Source organism: Leucoraja erinacea, chromosome 4, assembly GCF_028641065.1.
Source record: "Leucoraja erinacea ecotype New England chromosome 4, Leri_hhj_1, whole genome shotgun sequence".
Lineage (NCBI taxonomy): Eukaryota > Metazoa > Chordata > Chondrichthyes > Rajiformes > Rajidae > Leucoraja > Leucoraja erinaceus.
The window spans coordinates 43,408,918-43,424,276 of record NC_073380.1 but is presented as its reverse complement, the minus strand read 5'-3'; the positions used below and the strand labels follow the sequence as shown (position 1 = coordinate 43,424,276).

The 15,359-nt window shown below is 46.6% G+C and overlaps 1 protein-coding gene across 1 annotated transcript in view; it reads right to left on the bottom strand.

Annotated features, from left to right (window-relative positions):
* Positions 1–15,359, bottom strand: part of prkdc (protein kinase, DNA-activated, catalytic subunit) — a 249,275-nt gene that overhangs the window by 55,116 nt on the left and 178,800 nt on the right. The window contains exons 61-66 of the mRNA XM_055634106.1: positions 15,157–15,288; positions 14,301–14,480; positions 8,727–8,935; positions 7,957–8,095; positions 5,892–6,077; positions 3,067–3,291 (exon numbers count right to left, since the gene is read on the bottom strand). Coding sequence (XP_055490081.1) covers positions 3,067–3,291; positions 5,892–6,077; positions 7,957–8,095; positions 8,727–8,935; positions 14,301–14,480; positions 15,157–15,288 — 1,071 coding nt within the window. The remainder of the gene's footprint in view (positions 1–3,066; positions 3,292–5,891; positions 6,078–7,956; positions 8,096–8,726; positions 8,936–14,300; positions 14,481–15,156; positions 15,289–15,359) is intronic.

Sequence of the window (15,359 nt, the reverse complement as noted above, 5' to 3'; positions counted from 1 at the left end):
GTGGGGGAGAGAGGGAGACTTGGGAGAGAGGACAGAGGGGGGGAGAGAGGGGGGGGGAGAGGGGGGGGGGGAGGAGGAGAGGGGGGGAGAGAGGAGAGGGGGGGGGAGAGAGGAGGGGGGGGGAGAGAGGAGAGGGGGGGAGAGAGGGAGAGGGGGGAGAGGGGGAGAGGGGAGGGAGAGGAGAGGGGGGGAGAGAGGAGAGGGGGGGGAGAGGGAGGGGGGGAGGAGAGGGGGGGAGAGGAGGAGGGGGGGAGAGAGAGGAGAGAGAGAGAAGGAGAGGGAGAGAGGGATGGAGAGAGGAGAGAGAGGGAGAGAATGGGAGAGAGGGGGGGAGAGAGGAGAGAGGGGGGGAAACAGGGAGAGGGGGGGGGGGGGAGGGAGAGGGGGAGGGAGAGAGAGAGGGGGAGAGAGACGGAGGGCGAGAGGGGGGGAGAGAGGGGAGAGGGGGGGAGAGGAGAGGGGGGAGGAGAGGGGGGGGGATAGATGGGAGGGGGGGGAGAGAGGAGGGGGGGGGGGGAGGAGGGGGGGAGAGAGGAGGGGGGGAGAGATGGAGAGGAGGGGGGAGAGAGGGAGGGGGTGAGAGAGAGGAGAGGGGGGGAGAGGAGGGGGGGGGAGAGGGGGGGCGGAGAGAGGAGGGGGGGAGAGGAGGGGGGGGGGATAGATGGGGAGAGAGGAGGGGGGGAGAGAGGAGGGGGGGGGGGGCAGAGAGGAGGGGGAGAGGAGGGGGGGGAGAGAGGAGGAGGGAGAGGAGGGGGGGGAGAGAGGAGGGGGGGAGGGAGGAGGAGGGGGGAGAGAGGGGGGGGGAGAGGGGGAGGGGGGGGGGGGGGGGGGGGGGGGGAGGGGGGGGGGGAGGGGGGGGAGGGGGGGGAGGGGGGGAGGGGGGGAGGGAGGGGGGGGAGAGGGGGGGGGGGGGAGGGGGGGGGGGGGGGGGGGGGGGGGGGGGGGGAGGGGGGGGGGGGGGGGGGGGGGGGGAGGAGAGGGGGGGGGGGAGGGGAGAGAGGAGGGGGGGAGAGGAGGGGAGAGGAGGGGGGGGAGAGGGAGGGGGGGAGAGAGAGGGGGGAGAGAGAGGGGGTCAGAGGGAGAGCGAGGTTGTACGTGACCCGTGAGAGAGGGGGGGAGTGGGGGGGGAGAGAGAGAGGAGGAGGGAGGGAGAGGGGGAGGGGGAGAGAGATAGAGGGAGAAGGGAGAGAGAGGGGGGGGGAGGGGGAGAGAGAGGGAGGGAGGGAGGGGGGGGAGAGAGGGGGGGAGAGGAGGGGGGGGAGAGAGGGGGGAGAGAGGGGGGGGGGGAGGGGGGGGGAGGAGAGGAGGGGGGGGGGAGAGAGGGGGGGGAGAGAGAGGGGGGGGAGAGAGGGGGGGGAGGAGAGGGGGGGGGGGAGGGGGGGGGGGAGAGGGGGGGGGAGAGGAGGGGGGGGAGGGAGGAGAGGAGGAGAGGGGGGAGGGGAGGGGGGGGGGGGGAGAGGGGGGGGGGGGGAGGGGGGGGGGGAGAGGGGGGGGGGGAGGGGGGGGGGGGAGGGGGGGAGAGGGGGGGGGGGGGGGGGGGGGGGGGGGGGGGGGAGGGGGGGGGGGGGGGGGGGGGGAGAGGGGGGGGGGGGGGGGGAGAGGGGGGGGGGGGGGGGGGGGGAGAGGGGGGGGGAGGGAGGGGGGGGGGGGGGGGGGGGGGGGGGAGGGGGGGGGGGGGGGGGGGGGGGGGGGGAGGGGGGGGGGGGGGGAGGGGGGGAGGGGGAGGGGGGGAGAGGGGGGGGAGGGGGGGGGGGGGGGGAGGGGGGGGGGGGGGGGAGGGGGGGGGGGAGGGGGAGGGGGAGGGGGGGGGGGGGGGAGGGGGGGGGGGGGAGGGGGGGGGGGAAGGGGGGGGGGGGAGAGGGGGGGGGAGAGGGGGGGAGAGAGGGGGGGGAGAGGGGGGGGGGGGGGGGGGGGGGGAGGGGGGGGGGAGGGGGGGGGGAGGGGGGAGGAGGAGGGGGGGGAGGGGGAAAGGGGGGGGGGGGGGGGGGGGGGGGAGGGGGGGGGGGGGGGGGGGGGGAGAGAGGGGGGGGGGGGGGGGGGGGGGGGGGGGGGGGGAGGGGGGGGGAGGGGGGGGGGGGGGGGGGGGGGAGGGGGGGGGGGAGGGGGAAAGGGGGGGGGGGGGAGGGGGAGAGGGGTGGGGGGGAGAGGAGAGAGAACCAAAACCCCCCAAACAACCATTTGCAGGCAGTGCTTTTTTCCTTCAAACTAACCACAACCATATTTTCATTTTCAAACCAAATTAAGGGTACTTACTCACAGCTGTGTAGACATTTGTTCATTTGTTCAGTCATTCAGAGCTCAGACCTCCATGTTGTAGAGACTAATTGAGGCACATCACTTCCTGGTTTTATAGTCCCTCCCCCATCCCACCAGCAGGAGCAGCAGAGAGAATGGGGAATTTTGTAAAATCATTAATATCTCTTTCATATTTCATCGACGGGAAAAATCCTCAGCACACATGCAGCGGAGGGGGGCTCTAAGCGAGGTGGCCAAAAATGACGGCCGTAGGTGGCGGCGTTCTCTCGGAAATCGCAGCACAGATTGCCAAAACCGGTCAAGAACAGAGTTTTAGTAATATAGATAACTTTCTCGGGTCTCATTCCAAGATATCAATCAGAATTCTTATGGATTATGCTGAACTAACTGCTCTGGATATCTCTCTCCTTCACATGACAGAAAATGTGCCTGCTTCCTCTGCTAACAGCTTTTTAGAATTGGTCACCAAGGCATGGACAAAATCACCCTCACATTACTCATCCTTCAACTGCAATCAAGTCACCCGCAGGTGAGAAACACTATACAAACCGCCTTGTCCAAGGCACAATGTAAGAGAAGAAATCCATGGTGATCAGAAAGTTCGATGTTGTAACCCTGCATGTTATCTTTCCTTTCACCCCAAAATTCTGGTTTGATGCAGTAGAAATCTACCCAAGATATTGTCAAATCGATGGCAACACAAGACTGTTCATTTCACTTTAACCACATGATAAATAATGTATCCAATCCCAAAGAGACAAGATTAGGGACGTATTACAAATATTATAGATGCATCCACCACTTACTAACCTGCATGAACATTGCCATACTATTATTGATATAGTATTTGGCCCGGCTAAAGTCATCCTGCAGGATATATAGGAGGCTCAGGTCCTGGCTATAGTGATTCTCAATAACAGCCTTCCTCTCGTCCACCTTCATTGCATTGTCAATAAATGTCAGCAGTGATTGGTCAGCTTTACCCAACTGTAACAATTTTACTTTACTACGCATCATGTATGGCAAGTAGGTCTCCTGAAAAATGAAACTTTAAACATTTACAAAACATCATATACATTAATTGCCACAGCGTTTTACAGTCTGAAGGATATCCCGAGCCGAAGCTTGATCCATTCACGTTCTTCAGAGATATTGCCTGTCCCAATGAATAACTCCAGCACTTTGTGTTCTACACAAGATTCCCACATCTGCAGTTCCTTGCGAATACAATCCAATTACAATTAGAATATTCTTTTTTTTGAAGAAATTAAAAATATTCTTCAAAAAAAAGTTGTTCCTTCACCACATGAGAATCCATCCATCAGGTATGGTAAAAGCAAAATAGTCCAGATATTGGAATCTGAAATCAAGCAGAATGCTGAAAATACTCAACCGTCTGCTGAGAGAAACAAATGAAACATTTCAGATCAACAACCTTTCATCAACATCAGAGAGTAAGTGGTTCAAGATTTTCCTTTGAACTACTGCAAAAAAAAAGTGATAAAAATGCTCAGTTCATAACTATTTAAGCTTTTAAATCAATTCGCAGCCCATGTAGACAAATATTTCCTTTGGATTTTATACTTTAGTTCTCTACTTGGGCCAATAAGAACCCGCATTCACAGGACTCAACTTCAAGTGATGCATCCCCAAAGAGTGGTGACAAACTTGAGTGGTGCCAAAAAATTCACACCTTTCATACATTGACCTTTCATTTCGTCTCTGCATACAAAGACGTTTATGCAGAGACCATTCATTTTGTCTCTGCATACTGCAATCAATTGGAGGCATATACTTAAAACTGTGGAAAAAGCAGCAATTACAAATGCAATCTGCAGAACAGCGATGAAAATATAAAAGTACTTCCTCTTCACCGTGTACAAGATAGTGAATTTCATGCTTTTATATCATTTACTAAATTATGTATTGGCTCCTAAAATATTTCTGCACCATCTAATGGTACAAAATGCATACTACAACTTATGTGAACAAAATCAGCAAATGCCGTTGGGAATTATAGGCTGAACATTGGCACATACATCAGCTCACAAAGTGCATTCAGAAGGGAAAAAGACAAAGAACCTGGCACCACGTTCTAAAGTTAAATGTGCATCTACTCGGGAATTAATGACACTGCTTCCCTCGGTGCATTCGTTTGAATTCTGAAAGTGTTAATTAACTAGGGCTTAAAGTTTGACTAATTTTTACTTCAATTTGTTATTCACAGTAGTTAATCGAGGGCTAATTAAGTACCTGTTTAATCTATTGGAAGGAATAGGCGCATTGGAGATCAGCATGAAACAAGTCACTATGCTCAGTTTTAGTATGAAGCCAAGCTTGAGTGTTGTGTGATATTACACAAGACAATGTAGCAATATGGCCTAATGGACATTTGGTAAGGTAGACAAAAATGCTGGAGAAACTCAGTGGGTGAGGCAGCATCTATGGAGCGAAGGAAATAGGCAACTACTTAGTTGTTTGCATTCATTCATGGTGACAATATAGTGTGCATTTTCAAATCGTTAAAACAATTTAATTCTGAAGAAGGATCCCGATCCAAAATGTCACCCGTCCAGGTTCTCCAGGGAAGCTGCCTCACTCGCTAAGTTACTGCAGCACTTTGTACCTTGTGTTTGTAACCTGCATCTGCAGTTCCTTGTTTCAACACGATTTAGAATATATATATGTTCTAGAATATATGTTCTAAATGTAAATGACCAAATATGTAAAATGTTCTAAATTATCATACATCTACTGCTCCAAAATCTTAAAAGTCTCTACTGATGAGTAAAACACAGCACTTAACTGGAAGTAATCAAACTAACAACTTGTGGCAAAATGTCACTTCCTTTAGTTTAGTTTAGAGACACAACATGGAAACAGGCTCTTCAGCCTACCGAGTCTACACCAACTAGCGATCCCTGTACATTAACATTATCCTACACACTAAGGACAATTTACAATTTTTACCGAAGCCAATTAACCTACAAATCAGTACATCTTTGGAGTGTGGGAAGAAACCAGAGCACCCAGAGAAAACCCACGTGGTCACAGTGAGAATGTACAAACGCCGCACAGACAGCACCTGTAGTCAGGATCAAACCACTGTCTCTGGCGCTATAAGGCAGCATCTGTGCCACTCTTCTGTTGCTATAAACTAATATCCTCTAATTTCGGGTACATGTGCCTGTGCATTCAGTGTAATCTTGAACTGAAATCAACTCATCAAATGTTCTTATGTTAAGCATCATCTTTGTACCGCAGTTTTAAAGAAAGCTTCTGAAGGTAAAACTGGGATTAGTAAGTGGCCCACCATTCATTTAAATCTCTTACATTCTGTTTGCTTCCCTCTGGGCATTCTTTCAAATGCTCTCAGCATTAATTAATTAAAGCTTAAAAGTTTTACTAATTTCTGCGTTTTCTCGCTGCAGTTAATTGGGGACTAATTGAACACCCTGTTTGATCTAGAGAGGAACAGGTGCACATTGGATCATCAGGAGACAGCTAATACTCCAGTTCAGCACAAGGATAAGCTTGAGTGGTGAGTGACAGACAACGTATTCAACATGATGGGCTGGATTTAACGATGGTGAAATAATGAACAAAGCATTAAAGCTTAAAGCACTTTAGCTCACCTGAAAGAAAGGATTCAACCACATCCCCTCTAAATCTTCAGTTGTTTCACTGATGTTAATAAGGGAACAATATTCCAGTGATTTCCATTCTGTCAATTGGTTGTAACACTCCAGACTTGCAATGTCCCAGAAGTCTTTCTCTGCTTCTGTTGGGTCTCCATCGACCCATTGTTCTGTTTTCAAGGCCTGCAAGATCAAATTCATAAGAACTCGTAAATGAAAGCTTTAAAATATAACACAATGATGTGCAAAGTGCTCTTGTCACTGGTTAGCACTGGCACTTGTGAACAAACCAAGAAATCGAACATGCGGGACTATGACAGTGTAGGGACATGGCTAAGAGCATAGCAGAAATAGATTCTCAAAATTTCTAAACAGGGTGTTCTGTAAAGATATGGAAGGAAAGAAATGAGGTGTGGTGTTATTGAATAAGAAAGATAGAGTGTGGTGATCACGGGAAACTTCAACTATCCAAATATAGAATAGGTTTGTGATAATAAGAGGCAGGAAGGGGAACAATCTCTGAAGTGTGATCAGGATCAGTACATTTCTGGCCTGGCAAGGATGATGACCTTGCTGAACATAATTTCCAGGCCAAGTGCGGCAAATATTAATGAGAACACATCCCGGAAACATCCACAAGCCAATAAAATATTTTGGGATTTCCTTTTACTTTTGTTGCCAACTTTTCTTCATGCTGTCTCTAAGCTTCTCTTATTTCCTTGTTCATTTCCCCTCTGAACTATCAGTAATTAAGCTGGTTCTCACGTGCTAAGAACTCGGTGTCCATCACATGTTCTTTCATCTGCTTCATTTTACCTATTGATAGACACAAATTGCTGGAGTAACTCAGCAGGAGAGGTAGCATCTCTACATAGAAGTATTTGGTGATGTTTTGGGTCACAACCCCTCTTCAGACTGAGAGTCAGGGGAGAGGGAGACAAAGAGATATGGAAGGATAAGGTGTAAAAGCAAGACATCGAAGTGGACATAGTGCAAGGAAAATGTAGAATAAATCATTGTTTGCTAGGGAAAGGTGAAAACAAAGCATACAAAGATAAAATTTAATCCGGAGGACAGTCAGACTGGTCGGAGAACTAGGATGGGGGAGGAATAAAAAGAGAGGGAAAACAAGGAAGTTAGAGAAGTCAACTCATATTACTGGGTTGTAAGCTACCCTAGCGAAATATGAGGTGCTGTTTCTCCAATTAGCATTGGGCCTCACTGACAATTGAGGAGGCCCAGGATGGAAAGGTTAGTATGGGAGTGGGAGTTACGAGAAGATCATTTAACCTTTTGTTTAACTATAATGTAATGTCTTTAATTTCCCAATCTTCCTTTATCATGGGAATGTAGCTACAATGCAATCAAAGCACATTCACTTTAACGGATCAAGGGATCATAATAGCAAAGAATTTAGAACAGCTATGGTAAAATAATAAGATTATGGAGCAGACTCAATGGGCTGAGTGGTCACTCTTACACAGAGGCAGTATGGACTTGAAGGGCACAGGTGAAGTTAGGCAAAAATTATTGATAATATTGCAGCAACAAATTATACCTGTGCATTTAACACAGCACAATGATGTAAACAAAACACACATCTGGCCGTAGTGGTACACAAAACATATTGGAATAATTGTGCTAAAACCATTTTATTTTTGTGGAGTAACATCCGAGAAGACTCCACTTGCTCTAGATTCTGCCACGTGCAATCTAGATTCCATTCCCAAATTGTTCCCCTTTATGGAAAGGTTGTAGCAGCAACACAGTCTGAAACCAGTAGAAACAAAGAACTGCAGAAACTGGTTTACACCAAAGATAGACACAAAGTGCTGGAGAAACTCAGCGGACCAGGCAGGATCTATGGAGAAAAAAAGATAGTGACGTTTCAGGTCGGGACCTTTCTTCAGACTGAAGAAGGGGCCGACCCGAAACATCAGCCATCCCTTTTCTCCGGAGATGTTGCCTGACCCATTGAGTCTACGAGGTGAATGCGAGACCTGATCCGGGCTCAGCCAACCATTATCGCTGCAAACATCTCATTCATCACAGCCACTTTTACCTGGTCGTATAACTGTACAGCCTCTACGTAATTATTTTTAGCTTCTGCCAGAATAGCTTCCTGTGTGATGGACTTTGTGCCAATTTTTTCACTAAAGATTCCACGCAGGACATCATAATCTCCTATCGATCGGTACAACCTGCGAAAAAAATCAGTATAATCAGTGTTTATGCTTTCAGACATGTGTAAGTAACAATAAATTCATCAATTAATTCTAGATGCTCAGAGGACAAATGTTTCCGAATGGACAGTCATTGTGGGCTGAAGAGCCTGTTCCTGTGCTGTACTTTTCAATGTTTATTACCACATCCAGTCTGGACTCAGATGAAAGTGCTGTTGGATGGGAAAGGAAAAAAATGAAAACATCAGCAAAAAGTCTCTTCTCTTACCTGTATCCCCCTTGCACCTCACCAGTATGAAGAAGTCTCATGATGCGAAATGTCACGTTATCCAAATTCGCTAGAGATTCTGCCTGACCCGCTGAATTACGCTGTCACTTTGTGTATTTTTATGTAAACCAACATCTGCAGTTACTTGTTTTTCCATCGATCACTTGCCAGACACTACTCCATTCCCTACCTCTTTTCCAGCTTTCTCCGCTATATTCCATCAGTTTGAAAAGGGGTCCCGACCCAAAACATCATCTGTTCATTCCCTCCACAGATACGCCTGATCTGCCGAGTTCCTCGGGCACTTTGTTTCTTTTGCACAAAAAAGTGCATTATTGTAACAGGCAGTTGTACCGTTTTACCATTCATACATTGGCTTACTTTGCGAGCTCCACCCATCGGGTGGTGTCAGGAGATTGCTGGCATGTGCCTCGTGCCCGCTTTGCTGGCGGTTCTTCCTGGGGAATGTGGTGGATCAAATTCAGTTCCATAAGCATAATTCCCATTGGTTGTTGTAAACTGGCCAAGGAGGTTGCGCTGATGATAGCAGGATTAAGATTCAGCAGATCTTGGTGTTGATAACTCATGTCCTTTTGAAAAACAAATCAAAACCAATGTTAAGTCATTATTTTCCAATAAAAACAAACAGGTGCAATCAAACTCATTGTTTATAGAAATAAGACGGAGTGCAAGCACAACTTATTAATAGAATCAATTACAATACTGAGAAGTCCACAAGGTTCTTTACAAAGAAAAATAGAACAAAAATAGTGACTTGGAGGGAAATGATTAGATGGTCAATGCATCTATATAACTAAAAGTCTCATCTTGACCACTTCCTGTCTGCGCTGTATATTGATTTTAGAAAAAACACTACCATATATCACTATGATTTTTGGCCATCTTACTCAGTCCTCCTCCGCTGAGGCAGCCCCGAGGATATTTCCGATCGATGAAAAATAAAAAAGATATGAGTGTTTAGAAATTCTTGAGATCAGCTGATTGGTCCTCTCGCCTGTCAATCACCACAATGAAAGTACTGCCCTTTCTGGGGGGGAGCGGCAGGACTATAAAACCCCGGATGCCTGGACGCGAGTCAGTCACTCTGGAAGATCGGGAGGGAGTCCATAGAAACATAGAAAATAGGTGCAGAAGGAGGTCATTCGGCCCCGAGCCAGCACCGCCATTCATTGTGATCATGGCTGACCACTAGCCCCTAGAGCTCTATCTAACTCTCTCTTAAATCCACCCAGTGATTTGGCCTCCACTGCCCTCTGTGTCAGGGAATTCCACAAATTCACAACTCTCTGGGTGAAAACGTTTTTTCTCACCTCAGTTTTAAATGGCCTCCCCTTTATTCTAAGACTGTGGCCCCTGGTTCTGTACTCGCCCAACATTGGGAACATTTTTCCTGCATCTAGCTTGTCCAGTCCTTTTATAATTTTATAAGTTTCTATAAGATACCCCCTCATCCTTCTAAACTCCAGTGAATACAAGCCTAGTCTTTACAATCTTTCCTCATATGACAGCCCCACCATCCCAGGGATCAATCTAGTAAACCTACGTTGCACTGCCTCAATCACAAGGATGTCCTTCCTCAAATTAGGAGACCAATACTCCAGATGTGGTCTTACCAGAGCCCTATTCAACTGCAGAAGAACCTCTTCACTCCTATACTGAAATCCTCTTGTTATGAAGGCCAACATTCCATTAGCTTTCTTCACTGCCTGCTGTACCTGCACGTCAACTTTCAGTGACTGGTGTACAAGGACACCCAGGTCTCGCTGTTCCTCCCCCTTACCTAACCTAACCCCATTGAGATAATAATCTGCCCCCTTGTTTTTGCCACCAAAGTGGATAACCTCACATTTATCTATATTATACTGCATCTGCCCCGCATCTGCCCACTCACTCAACCTGTCCAGATCACCCTGCAACCTCCTAACATCCTCTTCACAGTTCACACTGCCACACAGCTTTGTGTCATCCGCAAACTTGCTAGTGTTGCTCCTAATTCCCTCTTCCAAATCATGAATATATATGGTAAACAGTTGCGGCCCCAACACTGAGCCTTGCGGCACTCCACTCGCCACTGCCTGCCATTCTGAAAAGGACCCGTTCACTCCTACTCTTTGCTTCCGGTCTGCCAACCAATTTTCTATCCACATCAACACCCTACCCCCAATACCATGTGCTCTAATTTTAGTCACCAGTCTCCTGTGCGGGACCTTATCAAAGGCTTTATGAAAGTCTAGATACACTACATCCACTGGCTCCCCTTCATCCATTTTACTTGTCACATCTTCAAAAAATTCCAGAAGATTAATCAAGCATGATTTTCCTTTCACATATCCATGCTGACTTAGACTAATCCTTTCACTGCTCTCTTTTACCTCTTTAATAATGGACTAATCTTTCCCACCACCAAAGTCAGGCTAACTGGTCTGTAATTCCCAGTTTTCTCTCTCGCTCCTTTCTTGAAAAGTGGGATAACATTAGCTATCCTCCAATCCACATGAACTGATCCTGAATCTATTGAAATTGGAAAATGATCACCAATGCACCCACTATTTCTAGAGCCACCTCCCTGAGGACTCTGGGATGCAGACCATCAGGCCCAGTGGATTTATCATCCTTCAGTCCCATTAGCCTATCCAATACTATTTCTCGCCTAATGAAAATTTCTTTCAGTTCCTCTACCCCCTTAGATCCTCTGTGATCCAGTACTTCTGGGAGATTGTTTGTGTCTTCCTTAGTGAAGACAGATCCGAAGTACCTGTTCAACTCTTCTGCCATTTCCTTGTTCCCATAATATTTTCACTGGTGTTTGCCTTCAAGGGACCCACATTTGACTTTGCTACTCTTTTTCCCTGAACATATCTAAAGAAGCTTTTACTGTCCTTCTTTATATTCCTGGCCAGCTTCCCCTCGTACTTCATCTTTTCAGCCCGTATTACCCGTTTTGTTTCCTTCTGTTGTCCTATGAAAGTTTCCCAATCCTCGGGCTTCCGGCTACTTTGCTGTGTTATACATCTTTTCTTTTAGTTTTATTCTATCCATAACTTCTCTTGTCAGCCACAGTTGCCTCCTCCTCCCCTTAGAATCTTTCTTCCTTTTTGGAATGAAATGATCCTGCATCTTCCGGATTATGCCCAGAAATTCCTGCCATTGTTGTTCCACCATCATTCCTGCTAAGATCCCTTTCCAGTCTACCTTGGCCAGCTCCTCCCTTATGCCTTCATGGTCCCCTTTGTTCAACTGCATCACTGACACTTCCGATTTAACCTTCTCCTTCTCAAATTGCAGTTTAAAACTAATCATATTATGATCACTACCTCCAAGCGGTTCCTTTACCTCTAGTTCCCTTATCAAATCTGGTTCATTGGACAACACTAAATCCAGAATTGCCTTTTCTCTGGTCGGCTCCATTACAAGCTGCTCTAAGATTCCATCTCGGAGGCACTCTACAAACTCTCTTTCTCCGGGTCCTGAACCAACCTGATTTTCCCAGTCTACCTGCATATTGAAATCCCCCATCACCACAGTGGCATTACCTTTGTTACATGCCAGTTTTAACTCCTGCTGCAACTTACACCTTACATCCGGGCTACTATTTGGGGGTCTGTAGATAACACCAATTAGTGTCTACTTCCTTTTGCAATTCCTCAACTCAATCCACAGTGAGTCTACCTCGTCAGTCCCTATGTCTTCCCTTGCAAGGGACTGAATTCCATCCCTCACCAGCAGAGCTACCCCCCTCCTCTGCCCACCTGCCTGTCCTTTCTATAGGATGTATAACCCTGAATATTAAGTTCCCATGCCCGATCCTCCTGCAACCACGTCTCAGTAATCCCCACAATGTCATATCTACCAACCTCTAACTGAGCCTCAAGCTCATCTACTTTACTTCTTATACTTCGCGCATTCATATACAATATTTTTAATTCCTTCCGCATCTCACCTATCACATCAACCCCTATTACACTTTGCCATACTCTCCTATCCCTTCGTGAGCTTTCTTTTCCACAACTGTGATTCTAAGCTGTGAATCAACTAAACTGTGAGTCTGTAATGAACTTGCAATAAATCACTTGTTAGCCCTTAATGACAATGCAAAGAGTTGTTTGACAATTTGGTGGCCTGCACTTCTGCTTGAAATGCTATGAAATTGAGTTTGGTGGCCTGCGCTCTGGTTGAAATGCTGCTTCACTCTGCCTGAAATGCTATGAAATTGAGTTTGGTCGACTGCACACTGCCTGAAATGCTATGAAATTTAATTTTGCTGGCTTGCACTCTGCTTGAAATGGAATTTCAAGGAATAGCCGTGAATGAACTGCCAGCCCACCAGCTGAGTGACTGATCTGCCAGCCCACCAGCCCTGAGTGACTGAGCTGCCAGCCCACCAGTCCTGAGTGACAGAGCTGCCAGCCCACCAGTCCTGAATGACTGAGCTGCCAGCCCACCAGACCTGAGTGACTGAACTGTCAGCCCACCAGCCCTGACTGAGCTGTCAGCCCACCAGCCCTGAGTGACTGAGCTGCCAGTGCAGCCCACCAGCCCTGAGTGACTGAGCTACCAGCCCAAGAATCTATTCAGCCCACAATTTCCATACTGGCCCTCTGGAAACCAGTCCCTTCGGCCCACACCACCCATACTAGCGCTCCAGAAAGTCCCCTCCCCACCCAATATTGAAATTGGTGGCGAGGTGGAATATTGCGTTGGGGGACCAGCCCTCCCATGTGAACATGGGTTCCCAACGGGTCCCACTTAGTCTAGTTTATTTTAGAGCCACTATCAAAGAATAAAAATAAACCAGATAGACATGTTCGCCACCTCAATTAACCCTCTATTAAGATATTTTTTGTATTAACTGTTTACATCAACCAGTGAAATTGTTGCTCAACAAAGTCCCTTGTGCCATTGTGCTCTCAGACTAATTTTCACTGGAACTCTTCCTCTCTTCTTCCACTACTTTTCTTATCCCATTTACCTCTCACAGTACCATTGCTCTTCCAGGCACAAAAGAGATATCTCATCATCAAATACACATACTGATCAGATCAGTAATCCACTACCAGACAGGAATAACTTTTCTGGATAATTCAAAGAAATCCACCGTCCTGCTTCAGTTATTTGTAAAACACGACTGGTTAAATAAATCATTATGATCACAGTTCTTGGGAACATTGTATATGAAATATTCTGGGTCTTGCAATTTATGGAATTTGTTTATGTATTATTTAAGCAATTATTAGCAATTGAGATACTCAACTTTATGGACAACTTAAGACTACATCTTTAACAGCTTTGAACTTGAATGGTACAAGATGGTGCCAGAACCATGGCGACTCCTGTGTACTGCCACAGTATACTGTTCTTACACACTTGTATTTAAGTATGATTGTGTCCATAAATAGTAAGATTTCTACTGAGGTTACACAGAAAAGCTGGAGAAACTCAGCGGGTTTCTACTAGATTTCTACTGAACTGTACACAAATATGGAATTTCACAGTGGCTAGGTATGTCTGTCAATAAAGTACCTTTGAACCACTGGATCATTGAACCATTAACTAATGATCTTTAATCAGATCTAATGAATGATGATGCTTTTTTATCGGCAGAATATTTTGATCATTTTCTATATTCAGAAAACAAATTCACATACAACATTGACAAATAGCTATTGCTATCATAGCAATAATTTTTAGTGTCTATACATTTACTAACAGCTGCAACCCAAATGACAAACAGTGGAGGACTTGCTGCGGTTCACTGTAAATGGTTTGATCAATTGTAGGTGACTTGTTTAGTTTAGTTTATTATTGCCATATGTACTGAGGTATAGTGAAAAGCTTTTGTTTGCATGCTATCCAGTCACATGAAAGGACTATACATGAAAACAACCAAGCCGTCCACAGACAAAGGGCACAGCATTAAGCAACAGCTGGCCCTACCTGAATGCAGGTCACGAATGGTGGAAAACACAATGTTGTGCTGCTCAGCATGTGGCTAAAATGTTCCATGAGCTCTTTGCCAACGTTCTTCATTTCATCAGTTGTCTTTGATTTCTTCACTTCTTCCAGAATTCCAGAAAATAGGGCGCTGAAGAGTTGTCTAGCAAGTGAGTGGTCTTTCTGAAAAACAAGTACCATAATTTCACTTTCAATCACTGACTCCTGGAAATTTGCTCGCCAATTTACTTATCGATTAACCAGAAACGGGCCAAAAGGACTCCTTCAGCTGTATGAGCTCACGCTCTATCAAACCACTCTGCAAGATACCACCAATGAGATGTCTCAAACACCACCCCTCAGAGACATTGAGATCAATTTACAATGAGGCCCCTTTCACCAGGAAAAACAACAGCAGAAGAAACTCTGGCGATACGATATGATCGAACTTTATTTATCCCAGGAGGGAAATTGATCTGCCAACAGTCATAAGAACACGTTATAACACAATCTGACAGAGATAGCTTTTATGTCCATCATGAGTTAGAACTGAAAGCACCTACTCAACCACCTTTAAAAACCTTCCATATCCCTCCACCATGCTGATGCAATCGTCTTCATAGTTTGTCATGCATAACATCTAAACTGTGATCACCACAAAAGCTGTTGGAAATTTTTCTCACAGGTTATCTTTATGATAAATAACACATAACAAATAATCTATCCACCTTTCATTCAGAACTTAACTTGATCTTTACATTGAGAGGAAAAAGTGTTTAATAACGCAAAATCAAATTAAAGTTAATTTATTTTGCAGGTTGATGGTTAGGGTTAAAGGCTGAAGGTTTTATTTACAGACCTGAGCGACAGCCTGCAATGGAGCTATTAAACTGCTGAATTTGATCTGAATGTCTGGCAGATCTCCAACTCGATAGCATCTGTAAAGAGTGACAGCTGCATCACGTTTCATCTCCTGGGCAGTTTTCATTTCCTAGAAAATATTGTGATTTTTAATGTAAATATCTCACCCCTTTTCCCCAGATCAACTCATAATAATCTGAC